Here is a 23,838-nt window from a genome sequence, read left to right on the forward strand (position 1 = left end):
GAGAGAGTATGTATATTGCGCCTTAAGAATTTATTTTATTTCTTTTACCATTTTCTCTTTACAATCGTTTTGTCCAAGAGAACGTGTCCAATTAAATGAGAGATGCAAGCGATTAAGTCTTCAGTAACAAAACTATTACCGATTTTAAAGATATTAAGATTTCTTACGACAAAAAGATATTTCAAAATGTTGGAAATTACAAAGAAAATCACGATTATTCGATATTCTTAAAAATGACACTTAAAGAATCATCAACTATTATATATAAAATTTGTCGATGATAAATAAACTGTAATATATATGCAAATACAAACGCAAATACAAAACAAGCGTTTTCGTTATCGCGTAAGGTCGATATGTGGCGAACAGAGTGCATTAGGATTTCTCTGTACATAGTATATGCGTTACTTATACGCTGAATCATACACACGAATAAAAATCACATACATACACACACACACACACACATTTACGACTTCGGTCGTACTTGTTTAGGGTATCGTGTTTCATGCTATTCAGTTATTCTAACTGTATTTCTCGCAACGCCGTAAAATTTGTTAGAACTCATAGGGCAACAGGATGATACGTAACGCGTACACACGTTTGCTAGAAGGATAACTTACAAGTGGCGGATGGCCACCGAGTTCGAAAGTGGAAAAAGCCAGCTTTTGGTTCGTGTAGCAGACCGCATAGTGCAGATATAACAGTGCGAAAATTCAACGGTCACGCTTTCCCGATTGAATTCGACTGAAATACGTTTTCAACGAGTGTCTACGAAAGGGTTTATACTCTCTAAAGTTTCCCTCTTTATCTCTTTCTCTATATACATCTCTCCTTTCCTTCCTCGTATTCGCTGTTTCTCTTTTCCAGGAAAAACATTTTCGATTTTTCGACGAAGCATGATTTCTTTTTTTATAGATTGATGGAGTTATTCGACGGGTGTAATATTTTAATCGAACTCGATCAAAAAATTTAGAAATAAATATTTTATTTTGGAATATTAATTAAATTGTTTCTATATAATCCGTATATCGGATCGATGTGCAAACGTGGTCTAAAGTTATGAGATTATTCTTTTTTTTTTTTTTCGTAATATCATCGGAGAGAGAAATTGCAATTTTTTTTTATTTTTTTATTAAATCGCACATATAGATATTGTTTTACATGTATAAAAATACAATACAAGTGAACGTACGTGCAAGCTTGCCGGAAGAATGAAAACACGATCGTGATAAAAACAAAAAAGAAAGTGAAGAAAGATAAAATGTTTCATCGAAATTCCAGCATTCCAAGATTCCGATTCAGTAAATTCTGTATCAGTTGAAAAAAGAACACAAAGAAACAAAAAAATATATATATATAGAAAAAGAAAGAAAGAGAGGGAGAAAATCATTCTTTTTCTCGAGAACACGATCTCGTTGTTCATTGGTTCGAGCAACTAACTCTTTAATACCGACTACGATTGCATTTAGGGACGTGCGTGAAGAGCATAAGAGTAGAAAGAGGGAGAGGGAGAGAGATAGAAAGAGAGAGAGAGAGAGAGAGAGAGAAACAAAAAGCAAAAGAAATGAGAAGAGAGACAACGAGAGACATAAAGAAAGGAAGAAAAAAACCGAGATACGTAGATAAAGAAGAGAAAAGCTAAAAGGGGTTGATACGAGAGGGCGAAAGCCAACTTCGCAGACGGTTTAAAGGCTCACACTAGATTCCGCATATCCCACTCCTGCAATGCGTATCTGCAAACGCTATACTACTTGACCATTTCACTGTCTGAACACTGAATATCTTCCAACGTATGCGAAAGTTCGTTTGCATGCCTTTATATATACACTATATACGTGTGTATGTATACATATACATACATATATATATATATATACACACATATATATAGCAAATATCTACTTATATGTATTTGTGTACGTGTGTTAAAGCACGTGCCACTGTAAAAGTAGAAGCGTATGGTGAATCGAGCAAGTAGAAAGCTCTGACCGAAGCTCGGGTATGGGATGCTTTAACGAGTTCGAAGGGTATATGTATGAGAGGGCAATGCTTTTCGCGAGCCGTCTGGATTGATCAATTTTCGAGAACCTTGCGAGAAGTAAAACGTTGATTAAGATTGTATGGATATCGATCGATCGAACTTCTTTCTCGTTTAACTCCATCGTCTGATAGCTATCGCTGTTTTTTTTTCTCTACCTCTCTTCTCTCATTCTCGTTTCTTCCTTCTTATCGGGAGAAACCTTTTAAATATTTTCATCTCTTTCAGTAAGGAAGAATAAGAAAAGAGAGAAAGAGAAAGATATTACTTGATTCGATCGTCGATCAATAAGCGAATAAATTATATATTTTCGTTATCCTTTTAAAATCTAAAGGGAATGATATTAAACACTTAAGAGATCTTAAATTCTTACGATGACTCTATATAAATAGATATCAATATTGGATATATCCTTTGAGAGATTTCGTACGAAGGATAATCCGTATCATCTCTTATGGAAACGCAAATCCCATGTATCCAAGAATATTCCAAGGAAATAAGATAACTTCTTCTCTGATCACTAATATTAAATTTGTACGATCATAACGAAATTAATTAATCAATTTCTAGCGAACACACGAAACAGCTCGACTTTGACAGAAGAACTTTTACGAATATTACTATTATTATATAATCCTCTCGTATCACGTTCTCTTGTTTAGCCAAATTTACATTAAATTTTAAATGGAATTTTATGCTCTTTCATAGTTATTTAACTTCATTCAAATATTTGTGGTTAACTTTGATGGTGTATCTATTACGTGGATACGTACGTTCTCATCGAATCGTTCTTCCCTTTGAAATGCAAATTAATTGAATTACTGATCACTTGTAATAAAATTAAATTACGTTAACGCGCTATAAATTATTTGATTTTGGAGAAACGATAAAATCGAAAAATTGTTAATATCGCACATTATTGCATGTAGACATATGTATTAATGTATATTTATAATTTTAATATATATTTTATAATATATATCTAAACATATATTTAAACATATATCTAAACATACATCTATACATGTAAATAATATATAATTTTATTACATATATATTTAGATGTATATATTTAGACGTACAATCTCATTAATAATTTCAATCCGCAGATGGCATGACTTATGTGTTTGATGCTTCTAATATTTGCTTATTCAATTTATAATTAATAATTCAATGTTGACTTTTGAACATCTCTCGACTCTTCAACATCGATCTTTGAAAGACGATATTAATTAGTAGAAGAAAGTAAAAGTGTAAACAAATCGAACTATGTAAATCATATAATTCGTCAAACGAAAATCAAACATGAAATGTAGTAACTAAATCGTATAGGAATATTATTCGTTAGTCATTAGATTAGTCGAAAGTATAATTAATACGTAAAAGCGCTGTCGATGGCGAGACCATTAAACGAATCATTTATTAAAGCTCGTTAACGAACACGAGAAACATTTTTAACGTTTCTTCCGATAGAAATTCGATCGGTTAATGATATAACTAATGCGCGAACATTTAATTATGCGTTCTATCGATCGAAGCCACTTCATTCGTCGATCTTTCGTTCGTTCGCTTTATTTCTTTATTCTCTTCCGACGTGTATAAGAGAGAGAGAGAGAGAGAGAGAGAGAAAGAGAGAGAGAGAGAGAGAGAGAGAGAGACGGAGAGACGAAAGCGGAGGAACAAAGAGAAAGTATTCATTTATAAATTCTAACTCGACCGTATAGATCGATCGTATTATAAGCGAATAGGAATTATCGAAAGACAATAAGTCGCTCTTTCTTTCGTCGTTTTCATACTTTAATTTAACGTATCGATGCGTTTCATTGTTCGACGATAATTAAATTAAAACCGTACGGACTTTTCCTTTTTGCCGCTACGCCATTAATACTTGATTATCGTTAATTCATCTTTCTCTCGTAAAGTTTCGATTGCATTAAGGAAAAAGGTCATTTTGGTTTAATAAATTTTTCATTTCATTCTTTCTACCCGTTAACTTTGCATTTATGCTATTTAGCAACGTAATATGAATACCAACGACTTTGTTCCTCTATTCATAATAATCATACCAATGGGGATTATCTTCGTTCTATGTTGCGAGCAATGATCGAGTAACTCTGATGTTAAGCGCGCATTAAACGTTGAGCCGAATAACGAACGCTATGTTATATCTGCCTTGTCGCATAGCCGATCCGATTATAATTCGCATACGCGTCCATCTCGGCTAAAATTTTCGGCGTTCTAACCAAGATGCCGTGTTACATAGTTAATTACTGAATTCGAATATTCGGGAATCGAGAATAGCATATATTGCGTCGCTGCGATTGCAATAATCATTCCTCGGATTGATTCGTGAAATGACAATCTATCGACCGATAAAAGAAAGAAAGAAAGAAAGAAACTATTATTTTATATGAATAATAAATAGTCCGCTTACTATTTTAATTCGGATGTTCGTGCTGTAATGTACCTACGTGAAACAATGCGAGTCGTATAATCGTATCACCAAAATGGGTGTACTCTAATCTCGAGAACAAACATGAACAGATCAATTAACTATCCCAATCCATTGATACACCAAATATAGCTATCGACTATCATTGATAAAGCTATCTCTAACAAGTTCGTTCACACGAAAATCAAAATGAAATTGAGTAACGAAATTGCATCGTGAATACTGCCGTTATGTTGCTATCCCAATGTGCAAAAGAAAAGGAGGACAATGGCGGACGGTTGGTTGCAAGTTTGACGGATGCATATCACCGTGGCCGACAGAGGATCTAGAACGATTTTGCGTTGTATTTATGAGGGTGTCCCGCGTGTGTAATAGGTCCAAGGGATATAGGGTAGAACGTAACTCAGCATCAGAGCCAGGGCCACACTGGCGTTACGTGGCAGGTCCACCCGACCCCTTCCTGTATTTCCGTAATCCTAGGCAACACGACCACCCCGGATATCCACCTTGAAACCTACCCCCCTCCTCTCTCTCTCTCTCTCTCTTACAACGGACCCATAGATATCCCATACGGGACAACATATACCCCCGTCGTTCCACTTGCCAGTTACTTTGAGGTCGGATACCAAAACCCTTCTCTCTCTCTCTCTCTCTCTCGCTTCCCTTCGCCAGCACCACTACCACATCTCACTCCCCACCACCAGCACCACCACCATCACCAACACCAACACCATCTCTATCGTCACCAGCAGTACAGTCTACGTGCTTAAGTATTTCACATAGTCTCCTTCCATTCACTACCACCGGCCTCGTAACACTCCTGTCCAGTGAAACGCGATAGCATCTTAATCGTGCTAATTCGCGTTCACCCATCACCGGCTGACACTAAGTTTGTATACGCCTACAGGACTACGGTAGATTTTCCCGACATAATCCCTTCTAATTTCTTGCTACGATTTAATAATAAAGATTTTAACACAATTCGAGATTTAAGCATATATTTCTACGAGGCGAAATTATTTCAATTTCTTTTTAGATAACTTTTCTAATCCTTTTTATTCGCTTCCTCACGACACATATACTTGTACGCTAAATTATTTTTTATTCGCGTATAGAATAGAATCTTAGTGAGAAACGTTCGTTCTATCGAACTCCGCCTGTTTTACAGAATCACTTATGGAAGGAATGAGAACAGGGTGAAAGAAGAGAAACGTATTGATGGTAAGTCGATTGAAATGGGAATGAAATTATCGTTAAAGATGAAATCGATGTCGTTTATTATCACGGGAGTTAAATTATTTCGTCTTTCACGAAAATAGATAATTCTATGGAAACGTAAGAGTTGAGATCTTTTTCACTTTATTTATATCTTTTTTCATATATATATATATATATATTTTATATATACCTATATATAAAAAAGAACGTTCAATAATATTCTTCAATCCTTTCAAAGAAACATTTCTTTAATACTTTGTACGTGATATCCTCGAAGTGTCGTAAAAGCGATAAGTAAAGCACCTTAAAGGTACACAAGATAGTCAGAAAGCAAGCGGATATGTTTGAAACGACATGACGCACGATGACAACACACTCGAATCCGATAGAATGAACGTTACTCACCGAAAGCCGCCTTATGTCGCATTTACTCTTGGTACATTTAGGATCTCTCGTGATTTGTAACGCGCATTAACGTCACCGTTGCTTTCTACCAAAGAAGGAAACAGAAACGTGAGTAGCGTTCAAGTAGCGTCCATGTATCGAATAATTCTTAAGATCAACCCTTTGAATATATAGTACGAAATGTACGTGTCTTCCGACACTCGCTTGTATCGGACAAATTGCTAAAGATAATTGATTAATTTTTATTGGATATAAAATGGACTGAGAGTCTCTTGAACTCGATTAGATATTTCAACGTACACACACACGCACATAAATATATATATATATATATATATATATATATATATATATAAATTTCAATAATTATTTATTACTTATAAAAAAAAAATAATTGCTACAATAGAAAATAATTACCTAGGTATTATTTATCTTTAGGAGAAACATTTAAAAAACGTATATCGCTAACCTTATTAATCGACGTGATTTATATTATAAATTAAAAATAAACAAAAATTAAATAGAACAGTGGGCGCATGCGCGTGTGCGGTACAATCAGTTTGGTACTCCAGCATGGGCAGAGAAAACTAGGAAGGAAATTACGGTTCCGCGCTGGTTGACGTAATAAAACGTTGTATCTATGTAACGCCAGGAACATTAATGTATTCACCGCGCATCATTGGTGTCCTCGACATGATGCACGACGAGTCGTTCCGTAACACTGTATGCTCCACTGATTCACTATCTCTAATTTAGTACGCGGCACAGTTAAATGCTCCTGATAACCGCAATTTCTAGTCATTGCGACCGCGATTTTAGCGCTTGCATTAAATTGCGAGCGGTTATGTTACAAGAAATCTTTACGGTGAATTTTTAACCGAGAAAAAGTTTGCTAATTTATCTTTCATTTTTATCAGTCTATTTAGAGATAATCCTGTTGGAGTCTAGGACGCGACGTTACGTGTCTGTTTATTGAAAATATCGAGAGAAAAAAAAAGAAAGGAATATAAAAAAAAAAAAATAATAATAGACACGTCGATATCTCTCCTTAGAGTTTTAATAAAAACTGCTCCGACTGTTACTTCCGATCAGGCAAGCATAAAAAAAAAAAGATTGAAAACGATCACGAAGCATCCGTAAAACGGAAAATAGAGAATAAATTGTCAACATAGCAAGATATTAGCAAGCACCACTTCCGGTCGAGATATCGTTCCTAAAAGATGTTAAAGACGGGTCAGTTTAATTTCGTGAAAGATATGTAACAGGACGGACGAGGATAGTAAAAGGAGTAGAATAGGGCAGAAGCTATGATAGGGTTGGAAAAGGCGAAAGCCACTTGCTATGCGAGCTACGATGTCCTCGGCCCGGTGATATTCTCTGCATAATTATTACCGTACCTACTAGCTAGCGAGGACTTCTTCTTATCTATTCCTGACTGGAATATAGGATGGAGAACGACGTCACGTTCAGAAGATTTTTGCGTCACGTGCCTAGCCTCGACAGTGGCGTCAGCGGTGTCGGTATGGCGTGCAGATACCACGAAAGAGCGAGAGAGAGAAAGAGAAAGAGAAAAAGAGAGAAGAGAATCAATTCCAGCAGGCAGTCGAGCGTCAAAATCCTGATGCTGAGTCACCCCCACCTCGTAACCCTCCCTACACCATCACCTCTTCTACTGACGTTAGTATTCGCGCTAGCCTTTCTCTTTCTCTCTCTTTCTCTCTCTCGTTCTCTCTCTCTCTTTTTTGAGCCATTCAAGCACACCGCAACGTGCACTTTTCGTCGATCGCTTTGAACCCCACGTTCCGAGAGAATTTGCATATTGCGTAGCCAAGAGAAACGGGTGTACGATAGCGTGTGCCACTAGCATCGCTACCACCCTGGTAGCTCGTCGAGAAGATTAAGGGTGTTCTTTCGCGCGTGATAGGTACTGTGTTTCGTTGGGTGTTTCGTCGACTCGATCGGAGGGAATTGATTGATAGACCGATCGCTACGTTAGCTCGATTCGCGGCTTCTAAAGGGAACATACTATTTGTTTTCTCGACTTCTGAACTTTGGAAACGATCACCGATTACATTTGATCGTTTCTATACTCTTCTAACAACGCCAAAGGAGAAAAGTATCTCGCGATCGATCTTTTTTAATTATCTTCTTGGCAAGATAAATGTATCGATGCTATTCGAAAATTGTCAATATCATAATCGCTTATGTTATTATTTGATTTGACATAAATTTATAAACAAGTTAGTCCTTAATGGTCAATAATTTTTTTATTTTGCAAATTCAATTCATTTATTACTTACGTAATAAATGTGATATTTTCGTAATGGAATCTTTCTACTTTTAAAAGTTAATTTTACCAAATTTAGTTTGAAATATTTAAAAACGTCTGATATCATATCGTTGCTTATCTGTTTGATATATTCACCATTAGATCAACAACTATCTCTCTTTAATTATCTATGCCGTTTATCTTTCCAAAAAATATTCATCGATTTGGTCAAATCGTAAATAGATAACTACGATCGTCGATAAATCGATAGGCAACCTTAATATTTCCGTCATTACTTCCTCTCATTATCCGTTAATCCATCGTAGCAGGAATATCGACATTAATTATTATTTGTTATTACGAACGTTGATTTAATTCCACTTCATTTCTACTTGTAAATTAAAATTCACGTTTACGACATTGTTAACGATCGTAACTGCGAGGAGGAAAAATAAAAACGGAAATAAAGGGGGGCAAAAAAAAAAAGAAATAGCAAAAAGTTAAACGAGGAGAGAAAATCGCGCTGGAGAGTTTTCATTTTTTTTTTTTTATATATAACATACATATACATACGTACGAATCGAGACTCTCTTTCGGTCGTACGATGAAAGGTGCTAGTTAATGTTACCGGGTACGCTTTTGGAATACGGGATGTCAGACCGACATCAGATTCAGAAGATTCCTGGATCACGTGCCTTCGGGATCGCGTGGAAGGATCGCGAAGGAAAATCAATTCCGGTGTGCAGTCGAGCGTCAAGATTCGCCGACGGCTGTTCCGCTCGTACTCCTTCGACATCGTGCGTGACGTGCTCTTTCTGTACTTTTCTTCTCTTCTTCTCTCTCTCTCTCTCTCTCTCTCTCTCTCTCTCTCTCTCTCTCTCTCTCTGTCTATTTTACTCGCTTTTCTTCTCCTTGCCGATCCTGAAAATGCGTGTAATGGAAATTTTTATCAAGAACATGCATCGACTCCATTTCAACATTCTATGTGCATACGTATACATGCGTAGATAAGCGTGTACATGTGTATGTGTACGTGGCAATGCGTGTACGTGTGTGTGTATAATAGCTTGAACGCATAAGCGTTCACGTCTCGTTGTTTGCTCAATATTTTTACTCGGTTCCTCTCGATCTTGTCAGCTGAAATAGTCTATGGATAAAAAAAGGATACTCGTCTATATCGAACGTCAATTTGAAAGAAGAAGATAGAATAAACAGTAGTTTCTTACAATAACGTGCTTCGTAATGATCCTATTCGATTCTTCGAAAGTTTTCATTGTATTCATTACAAACGAAATCCGCGAGTTTTCTTTAGAATTTGTTATGTAAGATAAATATCTATTTGTAAGTTAGGGATTAGATGTAAGTAGCTGCGAGTACCCTTACATAAGAAGATGAAATCAGAAACGTTGCTATTTTGATAGAAAATATATGAAAATAAATGCTTCGACGATCGGTACATCGTTCGATTTTCTCATCCCCTTGAACAGACTCATCTCTGTCTCTCTTTCTGTCTGTCTCTTTTTTTCTCTCTTTGCGCATGACTTACATTCTCCGGTAAAAAGGGTCATATACGGGTGAGAAGCCATTCTAGAAAATCAAAATTGATCGTATGGCAACAAATTCTCTCCCGTACGATTTTTCTCTTCTCGTTCGCTATCCTATGTATATGTGTGTGTGTATGTGTGTTTGCAAGCAGATAAAAAATTGTTTGAAAGTTATCTACCAAATAAAAACGCGATGTTAAATCCAATTGAAACCATCTCTTCTTTCAAGCTGTTTCTTTTTTTTTTTTTTTAATTCCTGACATATGAAAATATCTTTACGTTCAACAACCTCATAAACGAAGAAATATTTCAAGGAGCGTGAAGATGAGACTAAGCGAGGGTGGGGATTATATAGAAAGAAAAGGAATTGTTTATATTTTTTCCTTATGAGAAGTCCAGAGATATCTTTCAAGGGGAAAAAATATGTATATAGAAGTAGTGCGAGTTCGTGTTTGCGTCGGCATATATAAAAGGGAAAATGTGATTTTTTATTTTTCCTAGAGGAAGAGTAAACGCGTAAGAATAAGTAGAACCGGAATTACTTTTTTCCTTTGTATATTTCTTTTAAAGAAACTATTATAATTTCTTTCATTTTGTTTCTTTGTTTTGTTTAGTAAAGAAGTATGTAAACAAGAGCAAAAAGAAAGAAAGAGAGAGAGAGAGAGACGATTGGAAGAATGCAAAAATAAACGATCGTATTTATATTAAATTATTTATTGGTGAATCGAAGTAAAAGTTTTTCGATCGTGATAATAAAACGAGACAACGTGACGTCAGTAGTAAACGTGAACCCTTAATGAACGCGGCACGATGAAGTAGATTATGAAAGTAATTGAAGTAAAGCGGCTACGAGATCATTCTCAAGCTAAAAAGGTCTCTCCGATATTAAGGACGACTTCTCGGAGCTAGAAAGATCACAATGGTTAAGAAAATTATAGGGGATAGGATCTAGGATAAAACGAGCTCGTAAAATAGTACGAGAGGACGAAAAAGTGTCGTCTCTTTAAATTTTACGTTCCCACGAATGTTAATTTTCTTTTTAACAAATAAAATCTATGAGATAGCGAATAGAATGATCCATATATTTTATGTATTTCTTTCTTTTTCTTTTTTCGCATTGCAATTAACGTCAGATGGATGTGATCGGGTCTAAAAAAGAAAAAAATAAAGTTATTAACGAGTTAATGACTCAATTAATAGCTTATTGGCAAATTAATAGTGAAAATAAAGAAAAAAAGAAAAAAGAGATGAGATACTTGTCGTATGGATATTATCAATAAATATTATTACAACTTTTGTTTCTTCTCTTTTCCTTTCACGAAAGTATTACAATTAATTCGAGCGGAAAAGAAATAAAAGGATACGGGAAAAGGAATAATTCTACTTCATGTGAAATAAAGAATGGCATATTACGAACGATCTTTCGTGATTCCTTAGCAAAGTATCTCCCTTGAAAAATGGTGGAAGGGGGAAGCTAGGAGGAAGAGAATAAAAAAAAATGAAAGAAAAAAAAAAGGAAAAAGATTATAAAGAAAGGTACTGTACGGAAAAGAAGAGGTCGTTAATTAAATTCTTCGTGAAGAGAAAGAGAGATAGAGAACGATGGACACGTGTTCGTGTCTCTGGCTAACGTACAATCTTATTATCAAAGAGAAAGAGAACGAATTTTCGTGAGGGTACTGTTTGAGAGAAAAATAGTTTAAGAAAGTAAAAAAGAGATAGAGAGAGAGAGAGAGAGAGAGAAAGAGAAAAAAAGAAACAGTATAGGAGAGCAAGAAATTATAGAGGAAGTGCATACGTGCTTTGTTTTTACAATATTTGTATAAAATAAACAACGAGAAAAGGAACGTAATCGAATCGAACAAAAAACACGAGCGAAGTAAATTTCATTTTATAGTACGTATATATTGGCATAGCCCCAAGAGAGAAGATGCCTTCGAGGTTTGATTTACGATGTCGATTTTCTTTACACTGCATGAATATCGAATCGATCATGATAAAATAATTAATTTTTCCAAATCTCAATTACATTCGAACAAACAATATGAATATATATATATATATATATATGTATGTATGTATGTATGTATATCTATTAACATAGCTTATAATTAAACGTAATACAAATATGGAAAATTAACTTTGTCAAAATGAAAAAAAAAACAAATTGATTGAGAGTAACTCTCTTCTACCTTTACAAGTTATATGTGTGAGTTTTATATATATACACACACGAGCAAATTTAATCGCTAAGTATCAAACGAAAGCTTTACACGATATATAAACGCGTAACGTGTGTACCGTTACGGAAAGAGTTAGATTGAAAAAGAAGGAAAGAGAAGTAAGGAGAGAGAGAAAAAGAGAGAGAGAGAGAGAGAGACGGATGGATATAAAGGGTGAAAAGGATCGAGCGAACCGTCGAAAGTAACAATCACACCAGGCTACAAAAGCAAGTCTCTGTTATAGCGGAGAAACGAAACGAAACGAAACGAAACGAAACGAAACGAAACGAAACGAACGAAACGAAACGAAATGAAACAAACGGAATCGACAAGCGGGAGAGAACCGAATCGGCCGACTACGAGAAGAGAAAAAGAATGAGAAAGAGAGAGAAAGAGAGAGAGAGAGAGAGAGAGAGAGAGAGAGAGAGAGAAAGAGGAAGAGGGAGAGAGGAGGAGAAGGAGAAAGAGTAAAAGGCACGGGGTTAAATGAAACGCGAATTTCAAGCTTGAAAGATGGAGACCGTGGCTGGATGGGAAAGGGGTGGTCTCCCTATAAAGGAAGAACGTAACTTATTAGATTTCTATGGCGAGCGTGTATCCTCGCGAACGTGTTTACTTTACCCTCGATAGATATTATCGAAGCGAAGGTAGAGTCCGGAATTATTAAGCGAACTCGAAGCTAGAGGGTGCGGCTTTTCAATAATATATATATATATATATATATATATATATATATATATGCTCGTTTTCTCTATTACTCCATCCTCTCGCGCCCTACTCTCCTTCTTTTTCTTTTTCGTTCTCTCTTGTAATACGAGTCTCGACGTTTTTGCGTGGTACTTTACGTTCCCTAACTCATTTTGTATCTTGGTATATTACCCGTCTTCTTATCACGTTTAAGTACGTATAGTTTGACTTATCTGTTATCCTGTAATATCGTTTTATACCTAGATATATACATATATATATATATATGTGTGTGTGTGTGTGTGTGTAATATATCTAGCTGAAAAACATAACATATATCCCTCATAAATATTCATTCGTTTTTTTATCTTCTCTATTCTAATTGAATTTTTATTGAATATTTTATATATTCGTTTATATATATCTAGAGAGAGAGAGGTGGGGGGAGAGAGAAAGTTCAGTTATTCTATAGAATTAGTAATTTAATTTGAACTGTAAAGCAAACATTATTTATAAATTAGATGACATATGAAATACCTAGGTATTACATGAAATGTTATCGCTGTTATTTCACGGAATACGTAGGTAATATATCTAAAGAAACAATTATAATTGTATACGGTAGAGAGGTAAGAGTTAATTGACTTTATACCCGGTTGTTCTATAAAGTAACTTTTCTGGTATTTTGACAGTAACGTTTGTATACATTGCATTTAAATTCTAGTTGATTCAGATTAAAATGAGGTAAACGATACAAGCGAGGAGACACGATACGATATGAAATAATCCTTTCTCTCTATCCCCTTAACTTTGCCCTCTTCCTTGGCCATGTTTCGACCGATCGAATAACTCCGATCCGTCCTGTCAAAAGCAGGTACAACATACGCGAGTACACGTCGGTATCGTCGAGGGAGGCTGAACAACAAGGCGGCTTCGACTATTCCTCTTCAGCCTTCTGCCATCGTCGTATGGACCAGTCGAGCGAATGTTCTTCCGTTTCTTTCGATTCCATAAAATTTATCGAATGGCATTGCGTCCGTTCTTTCAACTACTCAACAACGAATAAACGAATGAACGAATGAACGAATGAACGAACGAACGATCGAACGATAAATCGTTTTTAAAACTTAACCTTTCGATATCGAGTACAGACTTATTTTTTCTTGATTATCCTCGTTCTTTTCGAATATCTATCGTTGTACAATATGTACAATATCTGACGATAATTACGAAATTCTATCCGTGTAAGATTCGATAGAGAAAAAGAATTATTCGATAAGAGAGAAAGTGTTTAAAAAGAGAAGATATACAGGATCTAATAATTTACGTACGAGCATCAATAATGATATAGAATCGCTTATTTCTTATTGTATCGATCGAAATTATAATCGCATTTCGACGATAGCAACAATTGATCGATTTAATAAATATTTCAAATCGTATACGTCAGAAAGGATTATTCGCGAATCTATTAGAAGATTATATAGATAATTAAGAGAAATTGTTGAGAAGAAAGGATCGTACGATTACATTATTTAAAACTCGTAGAACTGTCTCTTTCGTGAAACGGATTACGAGGGTTGCGAAGCGTATTGAATACAAATAATTTAGAACTCTTAATGGACGATTTGGAAGAGATAAAATGACGTCGTTCCTTTTGGTCGTCTCTTACGAATCGATATGAGAGACGGATCTTTGTTGAGAAGAGAGCGATAAAAAAATAAAAAAATAGGGAAAAAAACGAAAGAAAAAGAGAACAGTAAATAGCCATTTGTGAAAGAGACAAATTTATTTACTTTTCGGAATGTCGGACAGGTGAAACAAAATGCACCGACTGCACACTTTCTTCCTCTTCTTTAGCGTCAGAGTTTCGTTTCTTCTTTTGTTCCTTTTATTTAGAGGTTAATGAGAAACCCTTCGAGGAGGACGACAAGAAATATCGTGGAAATTCGATCGACAAATTGGAACGAACGATACGGAAAATTTATCGAATACATATATCTATATTTTCCTACGAACCGACTGATGTTATACGATTTATCTTCAAGATAAAAGAAAAAAATATTACGAATAAAAATCGTACTTCGTTTATTTCGAACTTCTCATCGCGATAAACTCTATCTTTACGAACGATGTTTTCCTTTTTTCTTTCATCAAAAATCTAATTGTTAAAGTTATATCGGTGATACTTGCGAGAATCCAGTACCTACGTGCATTGAATTATTTTCTTATGCAAGTTCTCAAGTGCAATTTAGTAACCGTTGAATCTCGAGTCATTTTCAATATCATTCGAAGTCGAGAATTCTTGAAAGTCTTGAAAATATCACGAAAGACTCGATAGCCTTAACGAATTTAAAAAAGTTTTTCTCATAGAACTTCGTCTTTCTTCGAATAAACTCGTTCTTTGATACTTCCTTCGTAACGAATAACTCGATGATAGTCATTCTCTTTTCTTTATTTTTTTTTTGTTTTCTTTTTTTTTCATATTCTAAAAGAAGCTTCACCGTGATATCAGATCGTAGCGATTAAAAAGACGATTCTTTATAAAATCTTGATCATGCGTTTTTCAAACTTTCTTTAAGGAGAAAAAAATTGAAAATGATCGCGTTATATATAAACCTTACTTTCTTATTGTATTAAGTACTATAAATAATGTGTCAGAATGTATATTAGAAAAATGCAAACCACGTAAGATACACAAACACGAACACGCACGCGAACGTAAATCTCTCTCTCTCTCTCTCTCTCTTCTATCCGGAACACGAGAGCATTATCTTTTCATCCGCAGGCGTAAACACCGCAATTACATCTGCGAGCGTGTCGCTGCGGCATATGCCGTGGCATGAATTATGCCGCGCAGACAAACGGTTTACCACGGCGAAACGATAATCGTCGTTCCGCGTGCGCTCGCGCCTCTAACAACGCGCGAAAATTTCGTCGGATACGTCGGAAAATTCCAACTGGTCCACTAGATATGGTCAAAGAGCGACCACTGTTATAGAACTCGCGTTTTGGTCCGCGTTATATCGTATCCAATTTTGTTTCGTTTTATTCCGTTCCATTGTTCCGCTATCTCATTCGATTCTCGCAAAAATTAAATTGTCTTTTAATATCTGATCGATATCGTGAAGTATGACATTCGTTATACAAAATGTTTCACAACGTTGACATGACATGACACGAAAGTAAAGCAACTTTTGAATCGATTAATAATTAACTCGCTCTCTAACGAGTCCGTACGATTTCTTTTTCTACATTTATTCGCAACAATCGTTATCTTAACTTATAGAAATGTTATTGCAGAAAAACCAAAATATAAATGGATTAGTATATTTGTTGTATAATTTTCTATGCTGTCATTTGATCATAAAACAGACTCTCGTAAAATAATATATCGATTCGTCTTTACTCGAAAAGTAAGTTTACGAGAAAGTAATTACTATGTCTACGAGAGAAACTTAACTTCATCTATGAAATATATAGTGCTTCAAACTTCGAGGAGTATACGAGGAGGTAGGTATAGGTAGCCAAATAGAGGTCGGAATTTTCTTATTCTTCGAAGAAGTTTGCCAGCGTAATTTCGAATGAGTTAGAAGAGATCGTGGAAAGTGCATATATCGTGCGTAAACTTTTTACCAACCATTTCCCGACTCGAGATAGGTACCTACGTATGATTCGGAAATTCGTATGAATTCCAAGCGCCGACTATTTCGAAAAGTTTGCTTGCTCAAAAGAAGTTTTCGCGCGTAGAGGAGGTTTCTATCGAGTCGGCTCTCGAATTGATGTCTCCTTCTTATCGCGTACTTGAAACTTCGATCGTAAGTAGCGTCGAATTAATCGACTTTACGGGATACTCGAATTGGTCTAATTCCATTCGAGATACATAACATTTTCTTAACGTCATTTTTCATACTATTTCTTCTACGTCTCTTTCTCTCTCTTCTTCTTCGTCTTCTTATCGTCTTTTTGTTTGTTCCTTCGTTTCGCTTTGAAATATTTGTTTATTCGTTCTTCTTTCTTTTTAAAAATCATGAATCAAAAGTTACATAGCTTGATACATAGACAATTAATTCTCTGCTTAACAAATAAGTCTATAACAGTTCTTACGTTTCTAATATTATTATATTTCGTATCAATTGAATATGTATATACGTTGGAGAGAACGATTATCTAAGATCGATTTAACAAAGTTGACTTTGTGTTTCAAAGTTATAACGCACAGGTTGGTTTGCCTTTGTAGAAGATCTTCCTTCTTGACAACGATATCCATTAATATCAACAAACGAAAGAAGAAATGTACCTTTTACTTTTCTTAATTCGAGAAAAGAACTTTTCTTGTTCTTTCTCTTTTCTTGTCTTTCTCTCTTTTCTATTTCTTTGTCTCTATTCTCTTTACCATCTTTATTTTTCTTTCATTTTTTTATACCGAAACCTTTTAGCTCACTGCGCTAGTAAAACACTTTCTACTTTTTCTTTTTATTTGTAGTTTCATTCGAAAAAACACACACACAAGGAAAAAAAGCTTCTCAAGGACACGACGCTTACTCGTCGAATCGATATAGACGTTAAAAAAAAAATATTTCTTCGATGCATTTACTTTAGAAATTTAATAAAATAGCACGACGTAACGAGATCGATTTCCATTTTCTTTAATTTCTCATCACGATCTCAACGGTAAGTGAGACTAACCTATTTCACTAACGTAATCGTAATTGCGATTGTTTCCAGTCCGTAAAACGTTTCACGGACTTTGGATAATTACCCGCCATTGAAATCGCTTTTGAAACGATAATAATGATAATAATCGGACATGTATTTCGAAGTAAGTGCTAATACTACGTGATATTTCGGGATAGATACTGAGTACATACGTGTACGTATATAATATATATGTATGTATGTATATACGTACTTACGTAAGTATTTGAATTACGATATAACAGCATCGCGTCACTTTATGGTACGAAATGAACTAGAGAAAAAAAAGAAGAGAAAAAAGAAAAAAAAAAAGATGAAAGGGAAAAAGATAAAAAAACGAAACAAGACCGTTCGTAGAGAATAACGTAAACGGATTACTTTGTGCGAGCCATCGCTCAACTTTCACAATTGCAAGATACCATCTCGAGACACATCCTTAAACAATAATAACGTAAGTAATAATTCATCGAGGCGACCATCTTAAACTTTTGCAAAGACTAAGAAAAAAAAAACAGAGACAGAGAGAGAGAGAGAGAGAGAGAGAGAGATGTTGGATGAAAATAAAATATTTATCCGCGGTTTACGTTTTCTACCCATTTCTATTTTTTTTATTTGTTATTTCTTCTTCTTCTTCTTCTTCTTCTTCTTCTCTTCGTTCATCCCCTTTCCATCATTTCCCCTTTCCCGTATTCTGTCCCTTCCCCTCTCCAGTTCTTGTTCATTTTCAAGCGAAAGCCCTTCCGGGCTCGTAGCGTGACAGCAATCCATCCATTGGTGTCGTGGACGGCGATTAAAGTGTTAAATTAACTGTCTCTACATTTCAAAAGGAGACAGTTATTACTCGCCGCAAGGTGACGTGGTTTACGTAATTACCGTCTACCACTTGTCCGATTGTTTTACCCTCTCCTATCTCCCTCTCTCCCTCACTCTCTCTCTCTTTTTCTCCCTATCTCATCGGAAGAAATGTTTCTAATCTGAAAGATTTGCATATCTCGTAGTCTCTCTTTCTTCATCTCTCTGAGTGTTCCTCTCTGTAGTTTCGCGAACTACAGAACAGAAGAAACGCCGGAAGCAAACGAATAACAAAATTTCTAGCCACGTCAGACCATTTAAAACATTCAAACACCGTTCCATACACACGATCCGAATTATCTTTCGTACGTAGATATCACAGATTTAATGTATCTTCTCTCGCGAACTTTTTGACTTGACGTTTAATATGATTTCTATTATGAAAAAAACAAATGAGATACATACAATCAAAACGTTTCACCGTTTAATTCCATTTCTTCCACGTCGAGATAATTTAATTGAAAAATAAATGTTTGCAATGTGTAATACGATAATCGAATAGAAAACTTTCCAAGCAAACATCATCTTTCTCATTCGTCGACGTTGAAAAGTTGACTTGATCGAAAGCCATGATCCACTTGAACACACAGGACGATCCTGCCTTTTCGATAGAACAAAAAGAGCAACGACATAAACCTCGGCGATAGCGAGAGACGGGATCCGAATCTCACCGAAAACCGGGAACGTATAAAAATCGTCGGGAGTTAGGGTAGACTCCGAGAAGATTCATAGATCGTGCGATAAAACGCTTTCACGTGCTCGACGAGAACGAAGACTAGAGAAAGACGAAAATGGAGAAGAAGGAGAAGAAGAAGGAGAAGAAGAAGAGGTAGAATAAGATGAGGGAGGAGGGGGAAGAAGAGAAAGAAGAAGATGCGAAAGAGGACGAGCTGCGATGCGGTAGTCTCGTTGCTACTCTACCACTCCTTATCGCCACTGCGTTCAATGCATAAAGCATAAAGTTCGTATCTCATGCATACATTCATACAGACGTAGAAAAGCGCAGACAAAAACAGAGAGAGAGAGAGAGAGAGAGAAGGAGGGAGGGAGGGAGAAAGAGAGAGAGGAAGAAATAAAGAAAAGGAAAAGGAGATGAAGGAAGGATGATGGTTAAGGTAGAAAGGTCATAACTTACTTTTTGCCAAGATTTACCCCCACTCCTGTAGTTTAAGATTTCCAAAAGACACGAACGTAAACCTTAGCCTCTACGTCGTGATCCTACGTGTGTACGTACATATACATGCATACATACATACATATATATATACATATATATGTATATATATATATGTATAGGACGTAACCTATGCTCACGTAGGTGGTAGTATCTCTAAAATCAGCGAAGGGTGACCGAGACACGTATCGGACGAGTATCCGTGGCTTTTGATACGCTACTCTAGCTCAATTCGAAACTTACCTTCATCCCCTTCGTCGCTTCGTACTACCGAACCCTCCATTCTCCGTCTACACACGACCGCGAACCGCTCAAAATTCCATTTTCCCCATGGGGATACATCCGGCGGGTTCATTGAAAAATAGCCCACTTACCGCGCTCCACGGCCTCTTTTTACCATAAATCAATCGCGTCTCCTCGACTTTCTCTCTCTCTCTCTCCCCCTCTCTCTTTTCCTCTCCATCTTCTCACACGCGATCTATCGGTTCTCGTTCTCCGCCATTCCTTATTCTTATTCCTCTTCGTCTCCAGTGTGCCTTCGATTTCATCTTTGCGAGCTTTTTCTATCGTTGCTTTTCAGTTTCCATTTTTCTCTTCGTTCTCCATCATCTCTTTCTGTCTGTCTCTCTCTCTCTCTCTCTCTTCCTCTCCTATCTCCAACATTCGAAAGAGGCAAAATCGAATCGACTTCACTGATAGCTACCGTTCTAGGAAAAGAAGCTCGATCTTTCTGATTTTCACGTACTACTTTTGCAATGATTCTTCTGGAAATCTGAAGCTCCATCGCGTTGGATAATAATTTATAGTAAGATAGGAGAAATGCGACGAATGCTCTCGTCCTCGTGCGTCGTTAATGCTTAATTGCATTTTACGCTTCATTGTTCATGCCCAAGCGTTCGTTAAGGCCACGTAGAAGAGGCGAAGAAGGGGGTAAGAAAGGGATGGATAGTGGTGGTTTGGTGGTGGAGGAAGAGGAAAACGATGGTGAAGACGACGACGACGACGACGACGACGACGACGATGCCGTGCGATTTCCAACGGCGTCGAAATAACGAGCTACCGGCTGCACACCAAGGACTCCTTTAATCGGTGATAGGATAACTATGGGTGTCATTAATTACTCCGGACGTGGGTTCTATCCTTTTCCTTCCCTTTTACCTTTCTTCTTTCTCTCTCTCTCTCTCTCGCTCTCTCTCATTCTTCAGTTTCGCTTCATACTCTTATTCTCATTCGTGCGAGAGCTTTTTAGAGGTTTAAAAGCTTCGAGATACGAATAACTCACTATTCGAAACCCTCCTTTTTTAAAAACTTTCCACTAGCCGATCGGTCCACTGGGTGTTCTTAATAATTCAAAGCGAACCGCTTATCACGGCTAAACTTTCTCGGTTAATTCGACTTCGTGCAATTTTTTATCTCGGTTAACTGAACGAACGATTTCTTTTCGAAGGATCGCGCTCTTACAAATTTTTAATAAGTAGGAAAACGGTAAAATTGGTCGAAAGCAAAAGCAAAGTCGTTGTTAACGATGAACGATCAAAGCCGTCGTATTCGTGGCTTCGTAATCCGTCAGATGAATTTAAGCTGTACGGAAGAAGCGCTTTAAACTCTTCGTCGCCTCTCGTAATCTCATTGAAAACTGTTTGAACAGGACCGAGCGATCGGTAGCGCCATTGTAGCCGGTTAGATTCAATGTCTACAGGTTGGTTTCATTGCTCGATTAATTTCGCGAGTAGTAGCGTCGAATTGATCGAATTAAAAAGAATTCGCGATAAAAAACTTTCGATTAAGTTAAAGTTTCGCAAGCATTTAACTTCACGAACTGTACGGAAAGATGCAGTCGGTTGTAAAGAGAAAAATAAAGAAGGCTGTAGGATACAAGAGTAAGAGAGGGGGAGAGAGAGAGAGAGAGAGAGAGAGACGTAATTACGTTCGATTATAGTAGCGTTCTTTCTAGTAGAGAAGAGTATAATTAATTTCTATCATGAAATAAATGTTACAAAACTAATTTCAATTTATCGTACATAGATACACGCGTACCATCCTCTTCTTTTCCACTATCCGAATTTATTAATTTCGCAACATCTAAAACCACGAAATTACGAATCGAAAGCTTTCCTAGCGTCATACGAAAACTGAAGAACGCTACTCCCTCTCTCGCACACTAATTCTAATGGATGACTGAAGTTTCAAGTTCGTAGCGAATGCAATGAGGTACCCTATTTGCCTTCAACGTGATAATCGGAGTATGCGAGATAAGTATGGTTAAATGATTTTCTCAAAGACGCTCTGATTCTAAGATGATTTTATGATCGATACCGTACTTACGAGAGATGGTAACAATGTAATATTAATAAGAAGAAGAATAAGAAGAAGAAGAATAATAATAAACAAGATAATAAGTTTTATTTTTCCCCATGATGAATGACCACCTCCATCTGACAAATTCGAAATGAAATCCTATAGTAATAACAGAAGCGTGAGCATTGTTGTATTCATTTACCAAGATCTTTTCTAAACTAGAAAGAATTTCTCTTTCTTACAGATAATCGACCAGCTGTCCCGAAGATTCATCAACAAACTGGTGCATTCTCATGGCAGCACGGAAACTTGCAGCCCTCTTCGCCGCGGTTCTACAACTTTGCTTATGTGAGTTTCTCTTTTCCTTTATCCTTTTATTCTACATTCGTATTTCGTTCGTAGATTTTCCAATACTTTAGAAATCTTATCTAAATGTCATTGAAAAACTATCTGAAAAGTTAAAAAAAAATCAATCTTACGCAGCTGACTTTGAAAATGAAAAGTGCCTTTGTTTTTGGAAGGAATAGGTGTATAGGGAGAAAAAAAGAAAAAAGAAAAAAATAGATAAAGAAAGTGAAAGAAAAATAGTACGAGTGGTAGGATGAAAAAAAAAGAATAGAAGACTTGAGAGAAAGAGAGAGAAAGATAGAGAAAGCCGCAAATTGAAAGTTCGCGTTCGCAATGCGCCACCTTCCGGCACATGACTTTCATGAGAACGCTGCAGATGCGACCGCTGAAGCTTTCTTTCTGTCGTTTCTCTGGTAAACGATTTTCTCAGTTTTTTAAAGACAGACCAGAAGACGAGACAATCAACTATCCAAAAGATAGAGTTAGAAAAAGGAAAGAAATAAAAAACTTGCGAGAATCGCGTGGAACAAACAATAATATATTCATTGCTCGAGTTTTCTTTTTTAAATCTGAAACCTTATTACGATAATGATTATAATAAATAAATAAGATCTCTAACGATATATTCTTAAATTCCACTTCACCTTCGACTTCGATCAACAAGCCAAAATCCTTCGATAAATCTTGGGAAATCCGGAATCACACATTTCCCTAATCCCCGATTAGGAACCAAGTAAAATCTTAAATACGAAAGAAAACGATCCAAAGAAGATTTAAAGAGCCGTCGAGAGAAAGAAGAACGATTGGATTGAGTCGAATGTTGAGTAATCCTGAGTATACAAAAAGACTAAAAAAAATATTGAGAGAGAGAGAGAGAGAGAGAAAGAGAGAAAGGATAGAGCAAGTAAGACGAAGTAATAGACTTATGTAAGTAGAGTAGGTATATGAATCTGTTTAGTGAACATAGTATTAGACGCGTTGCGGTATCGTTTCTTTTCCAACGTACTATGCAACGAACGATACATTGTCTTGGTCGATGCAGAGAAAATGAAAGAGAAAAAGAAAAAGAAAAAGAAATGGAGAGGATGAGAGAGAGAGAGAGAGAGAGAGAGAGAGAGAGAGAGAGGGAGAACGAGGCCGAAGGAAAAGGCTAGTAAAGATGGAAGAGGGAAAGAGAAGGAGGAGTTTGCAGAATCCACTTAAATCCACGGTGATTTACTCGGGCACACGGCCTCCAACTTGGATAGTTCAAGTCCCACCCTTTTTCCCAACCCCTTGCACCAACTAAAAGTGAGCGAGCGAGCTTTTTAGACCGATAGGGAAGCGTTAAAAAGCTATCCGACGCGGATATCGAGCTAATCGACTTTTAATTCGTTGAAGGTATGCATCGATACGTTGAACGACCTATTTTGAAAATATTCAAATAAGCCTATCCTCTTCATCTTTATTTTACTCGTCAAGAAAAGAAATTTTTTCTCTTAAAATAAAGAAAAAAAATTTTTTTTATAAAATTGTTTATAAAATTATCATTATTTTATAACGTTTTAAATGTTTTTTATATATTGTTTAACAAGGTGACGTAACGTATTATCGATTCGACGTAAAAAATTTTATCTCAAAGTCAAAGATT

The 23,838-nt window shown here is 36.2% G+C and overlaps 1 protein-coding gene across 7 annotated transcripts in view; it reads left to right on the forward strand.

Annotated features, from left to right (window-relative positions):
* Window positions 1-23,838, forward strand: part of LOC122636019 (lachesin-like) — a 100,512-nt gene that overhangs the window by 61,675 nt on the left and 14,999 nt on the right. For 4 of the 7 annotated variants that reach the window (XM_043826816.1, XM_043826821.1, XM_043826818.1 and 1 more), the window contains one exon: window positions 22,105-22,208. In XM_043826816.1, the coding sequence (XP_043682751.1) occupies window positions 22,154-22,208 (55 nt within the window). In that variant the 5' untranslated portion in view covers window positions 22,105-22,153. Of the gene's footprint in view, window positions 1-5,661; window positions 5,715-22,104; window positions 22,209-23,838 lie in introns of all 7 variants that reach the window. The other 3 variants (XM_043826819.1, XM_043826823.1, XM_043826822.1) reach the window with 1 other exon arrangement.

The sequence above is a fragment of the Vespula pensylvanica genome, chromosome 20 (assembly GCF_014466175.1).
Source record: "Vespula pensylvanica isolate Volc-1 chromosome 20, ASM1446617v1, whole genome shotgun sequence".
Classification (NCBI taxonomy): domain Eukaryota; kingdom Metazoa; phylum Arthropoda; class Insecta; order Hymenoptera; family Vespidae; genus Vespula; species Vespula pensylvanica.